The sequence below is a fragment of the Nanorana parkeri genome, unplaced genomic scaffold (genome assembly GCF_000935625.1).
Source record: "Nanorana parkeri isolate BGI_ZX_2015 unplaced genomic scaffold, ASM93562v1 scaffold1565, whole genome shotgun sequence".
Taxonomy (NCBI): domain Eukaryota; kingdom Metazoa; phylum Chordata; class Amphibia; order Anura; family Dicroglossidae; genus Nanorana; species Nanorana parkeri.
The window spans coordinates 135,746-141,917 of NW_017307833.1; the positions used below are offsets into that span (position 1 = coordinate 135,746).

The 6,172-nt window shown below is 51.8% G+C and overlaps 1 protein-coding gene across 1 annotated transcript in view; it reads right to left on the reverse strand.

Annotated features, from left to right (window-relative positions):
- The window catches only part of GSE1 (Gse1 coiled-coil protein), a 49,045-nt gene extending 45,936 nt beyond the window's left edge, over positions 1–3,109 (reverse strand). The window contains exon 1 of the mRNA XM_018570645.1: positions 2,901–3,109. Within this exon, the coding sequence (XP_018426147.1) occupies positions 2,901–2,907 (7 nt within the window). The 5' untranslated portion in view covers positions 2,908–3,109. The remainder of the gene's footprint in view (positions 1–2,900) is intronic.
- Between the last annotated feature and the right edge of the window lie 3,063 nt (positions 3,110–6,172).

Consider the following 6,172-nt stretch of genomic DNA (forward strand, 5'->3'; position numbering starts at 1 on the left):
CCAATATTGGGGGGTGAAAATGTCAGTACAAAAATAAAAAGTTGCCCTTCAGTTCATCAGGAAGCAGTTGGGTTGTTTTTGCGCTTCCTGGAGAAGAAGGAATAGCCGAGGTTTACGAGAGCCCGTAAAATGCCAACCTCCGCCGTTCAGATGGCACCGGTCGAGTTTATGCCGAGCCAAGGCCCAGGCGCACACACGCGGCAGAGAGTAAAAATAGCCTTTTGATAGTTTATTGTATCGGTTTTGTAGCGCGTGACCAGAGAAGGAAACGATACAAAGTTAACTCTTTGCCATTCAGAGCGGACGCGAAGAAGTTCTTTCTGCATTCATGGAGAATTCAGTCTCGGGGGCGGGGGAACCCGTACCGCCAATAAAAAAATACGGTCCGCGCCGATACAGATCCATTCGCGGGAAGATTTCCCCCTCAAGATTGGGCGATACAGAGAATTCCGATCCTTCGCACGGAGGAGGAAAATGGGAGCCAACGGGCAGGAAAATCTTCCACGAGCTCGAAAATCTCCGCGACCGGTAACAAGAAACTTCCACCGGCGGAGTCACCGGTCACCGACGGCCGGATTATCGATGCCGAAAATGAGAAGCGCCGCTCGTTATATGGCAGCCCGAGGACGTCACGCCGATGTATCCGTGACGGATACTTTGTAATCCCGTGGAAAGTTCTCTTCCTGCCCAGACAACGACGTTCCGATTGGTTACTCTGTAGCATGGCGCTTCCCGCTGTAATGAAAAGCCTACAGAGGCAGCTGAGGAGCGATCACATGACAGGCCGGCAGCGGATAGTAAAGAAGATGTAACGGAGACGCTCTGTCCCATGTGCGATTTTTTATTTTCCGTTAGTGACATAGCGCCAACATATTCCATAGCGTCCGGGACTGGTCACATCGTGCTCTCCTCCAGAATTCACTCTCTATGGTTCCACCACGGTCACAATGTGATGGAAGCTGGTAAGTTCCGGTACGGATTTGCATTTCCTGTGTTTGGGAGATTTCCATAATCCAAAACTCCATGGGGAAAAAATGGACCCAGGACTCCAGTGCTTCCAAGACCAGCTCACAAGCTGCTGCTTTGCCAACAGTATTTAAAGTGTAATGTAACCCAAGAACACAAAGGAGCGTTGTCCTAGGGTGACAACACACAGATAAGATGAGCAACGTTGTCACCCCAGGACAGTCTACAAAACACCTCCTACTCCTTGGGACAGTCTACAAAACACCTCCTACTCCCTGGGACAGTCTACAAAACACCTCCTACTCCCTGTGACAGTGGTTGTCAACTTGAGATGCAGGTTTACATAAAATATATATAAAGTGTGAACGGCCGGTTCACATGCTTTATGTCTCTTTTATAATAAAGGATTCGTACCGGACTGTGAATTTTTGCATACACCAGAACAACCAATCACGATGGCCGAAGATCCTGAACCCGGAAGAAGACTTTGGAAAGATGGCTCCAGCGAGGGAGCTCTGGGACATAACATTGCTGGAGGGGAGTATAGTTCCACTTTAAGAGGTATAGAGGGACCTGAACTGTGGCCCCTGACATCACCGAGGGCCCCCATACAATGATCAGTATATACAAAAAGCACGGTCAGAGACTGCGGACATATAACATGAGGCCTGCAGAGATCATTGCCGTTACCCCTTTACAAGTCAGTGCTCCAAGCCTATAAAGATTGCTGGGGTCACAGGGCAGCACAACAGGTACCAATGTGGCTGCAGGTTGGGCACCTGGGCCATGAGGGAGGTGTTCTGTAGTCCTAACATACTTCCAGATAACCTAATTTAAACAAAAAGGGGCAGCAGTGGATTTCTAGCAGGATCAACAGGTATTTTTGTACATAACAGACTAGAAAGGAGACCAAATAAGAGAAGTTCATTGTTAGCGTTTGCAGGAGTAGCAAAGGAGGACTCTGCAGCCACCGTGGCCCTCAAGGTCCCCCGGGGCAGAGCCAAAGGGCAGGACCTCTGCTCAGGAGAGCTCACTTGCGTTTGTTGTGAAACACGACGCCTCTGACAGCGAGCGAGCGAAGGTAGAAAAAAAAAAAAACAGAACAGGAATCTCCACAACAGATTCTCTCATTTCCCGATCCGCGTCCGGCCCTCTATTAATACTTAATTATATCTCTGGCACAGACTCGGAACCTTAATCCCAGACTCCACCCACCTCCACGCACAGGTACAGCAAAGCTTTATCTACAACACACACACACACAACCTCACAGATGCTACGACAGCCCAAAACGAAGCACGCAATACAAAGTTACAAGAAATACAATGAGGTCAGCGAAGAGCTCGGCCTCCATCAATAGAGCCTCAGTAAAGGTTACAAGTCGGAGGTTTGTTACAATGTAAACACAAGGCTCAGGAAGTGCTCAGCTGACACCCCAGAAGATAAAACTTCTTCTCAGCCGCCATATGTAGTCACTCCAAGCGCAAACACAACATAAAACATTCACAAGAGTCAATATAACACCCGGCACATCAATGCGAGGAGGAGGACCACCAATCCTGACACACACTGTATACAATCAGCAAATCAAAAGCAACAACGTTTATACATCATCATCCTCATCATCCTCATCATCCTCATCAGACCTTCACACAATCCATCCCGACACACAAACATTCACCGCAACAATTTTCTGATCTAAAAACAAAAGGTTGTGAACTACAAGAGCAACCCTCGCTGGTGGAACTACAAGAGCAACCCTCGCTGGTGGAACTACAAGAGCAACCCTCGCTGGTGGAACTACAAGACCCATAAAGACCCCGCTGCTCTGAAAAACTCTACCCGGATACAAGATTACGTCTCTTGGAAGGCTGTGATAAGCCGGATGCAAGTGGCCTTAAAGGGCCAACACAGATAGCGGAGACGAGGCTCACCTTTCATGACAATGGGAAGCCCTTTGTGTCACATCGGCCGGCTCACAGCCCATGACACAGATCCAGCCACAGGCGAGTCGCTGCACTGATCTGACTCCCAGCTCCCCCCCGAGCAGATGACCCAGCGGAGGGGCGGAGCCAGTGGCAGCCTCCGTCTACAAACACCTGCTGCTCTTGTGTCCACACCCAGTCGCTGCTCCCCAGCCTCTGTCTCTCTCTCCCCTCCACCGCCCGCCTGCAGCCAAACCTGCGGCCACAAACACGCTGACAATAGGGATCGGATTTCAGCTGCTAAAACACAAAACTCCCTCAGCAGTAATTAGGCTTCAAAGAGGGCCGGGCCAGCCCCTCTCACAGCGCGGAGATTGTGCAATTCCTTGAAATCCGACACTGCCGCTTGGCCTACCCACAGACGCGGGACGGCGGTCGCAGGAGGCGGACAATTTCGGGTTACAAAGGACGATCTTCATTAACGAACATTTTCATCTGTTTTGTTGCACGCAATGTCTGCGCATTTTTGGGGGGGCCCAGTTGCACCGCGGCCTGTTCTCCCCTAACGCATGAAATAACGCATCAACGCTATGCAGTCCATTCCCACTTGTGCATTACGGTGCGTTTTGTTTTATTGTATGCGTGTTTGTGCGATTAGGAATGGCCGTGCGTCCAGTTAACACGCCGGTTTTAAAAAAGAGATTTCCGCACAATGTTTGCGTGCGGCTTGCTGGGATCACACTGAAAATTTCCCACCCAAAGTAGGTTTGGTCCCCTTCCTAAAATTGAATGTAAACCCCCCAACGCTGACCTTAAAATATATCAACATGCATTGAAGTCAATAGCACCGCAGCCACGCCCCCCAACTGCAGTGCGGTCGCCCGCACCCGAAACGCAGGCACATTAGTGCTTGCGTTCCGGTCCAGTACGAGCTGCAAAAATAGTGCTCGCAGTATGTTTGCAGATGGCACTGGACCGGAACGGAGACACTAATGCGCCTGCGTTCCGGGCGATCGCGCTGTGGGTGGGGGGCCTGGCTGCGGTGCCATTGACTTAAATGTACGGTCCCGCCCCTGAACGTAAGAACCGGGCCCGGCTTGCGTTTCAGAGGCCGGACGCACTGGAACGCAGACTTTGTGGTGTGACCCGGCCCTAAGTTTTGGGGTCAGAGCGTGTCACAGAGGGCTTTGAGTCTTGTATCTGGACCACGTCCTCCATGTGCTGATCCTGAGGGTGTCACGACCCCAGCAGGTGAAAATGAAGCCTTGGCTACACCTCAACGGCCCTGTCAGGTCCATGGCCCCCTGTTTCTGGTCAATGCTGCTGATCTGATTTGCCCACCTGGGTTCCCAGCTCCGCCCACTGCCGGGGGATCCCACTCCATGGAGCAGCAGAAAGAAGACTCCAGAGAGCTGTAAGGACCATTCTTAAGACTCCTCAGACTGAAATAAAAGGAATGCTACAAAGCACAAACAACGTCTCACTTTTATGACTCTGAATTATTTCTGCTTTAAAGAAAACGTCACGAAATTGGCAACATTTGTAGAAACTTGTCAGCCAACCACATGAAACGAGACACGCAAACTGCACACAATGCCGAGCTGCGCTTCCCCCCGGCCCACCACCAGGAGGCGACAGATAGCCGGGAATCGGAACTAGGAGAGACCTGAGCAGTATGAGCCAGAATGTGAAGAACTACATGTCCCAGCATGACCGGATGCTCACTAGCCCATGGAGAGCATAATATAAATAGATATGACTGTTTTATGCTACAATCATCACCTGACCTGCTGGCACTTGTAGTTCCTCCTGAAGCTTGAGCGCATAAAAACTCCTAATTCTATCCAGTAAACCTGCGGCCGCGTGCAAGAAAGAAAACCCGCGACATCTAATATTGATTTTATATAATGCACTGCAGCAAGATTGAGCAGGCCTTTCGGAGTGCTCCTGTGTGGGGATCGCTGCCTTTAGTTTCTCTGCAACCCTATGGCATGGGTGGATCAGGCGTCAAACGGGCCATGTTTACTGACTGGCCACCTTCACACTAACATGGCGCCGCTTGTGGCGGTCCAAACCGGTGCCGCTGCCATGCTTCACGGTGCGGCAATTTCGACTCGCCCATATCTGGCAGGCGGCATCACCCGCTGAACGAGGCTATGGAAGTCAATGGGATTGCGTCGTAACTGCGTGCCAGACGCGCGTACACTGAATGGCCTTTCAATGTAAAATCCCTCCTGGTGATAATGCACTCGGGAGGCGGCGTAACTCATAGCAACCGTTTCACTGACTGCTGTAAAGTGTTGAATTCTGGTTGCTATTGGATACAGTACGGTGCCCTACGAGTGAACTCTGCTTACATCCTCCGCACTGTATATAGATATATATATTATAGCGTGCGCGGCTCACACAGAGGAACACGCCGCCGCCAGCAGGAAATGCGGATTTTACTGCCTCCTCCGGGATCTGCGCCTCATTCTCACCTTTCCCACGAGCTGGAAGGAAAAGTCATCGCGGGAAACAAAACCCGCGCTCCGTCTTTTTATAGCTGGAAAAGGTTAAAGAGTAACAAAGAGCGCGACGTGACGCGTCCGGGGCAACGCAACATTGTTTCCGCGTCGGACGAACCCCAGCCATCGCCTGTCCGGCGCATGTGCAGAGGTTCAAGTCTCCGCTCCGTGGTCACACCCCCCCAGGCGGAACCAAACATGGGCTGCTTCCACAAGGCCCCTCCTCAGGGCTTGCTCACACCGAATGCGGTGCGTTCCAGAGCGGTAGCCTCACAAAACTTCCTGCGTTCTGGGGTAGGAGGGGGCGTGGTGGTGCATTGAATTCAATGGCACCGATTCCCCCCTCCCCCCCCCGCAGTGCGATCGGACGCCTGGCAAAACTTTGCCTGCGTTCCGTTCCACTGCAGGGCTTGCTCTATTTTTTTTGCGTTTGCAGTGGAATGGAACGCAGGCAAAGTTTTGCCAGGCGTCCGATCGCACTGTGGGGGGCGTGTGTGGAATCAGTGCCATTGAATCGCCACGGCCCCTCCCGCTCCAGAACGCAGGGGGAAGTTTCGTGAAGCTACCGCTCCGGAACGCACTGCATTTGGTGTGAGCAAGCCCGAAGTCCTTACCGCCATGCTTGTCCTGGGTCAGTCACGTAACGCATTGAAACCAGAGGATCGCCATGACGTTGTCGCCACAGCCGTTCTCCGAAACGGGGACTAATACGCCGCGCAGGACGGACGGGTATATCCCGGCCGCTGAGAATAAATTTACACCGCAATTAACGGC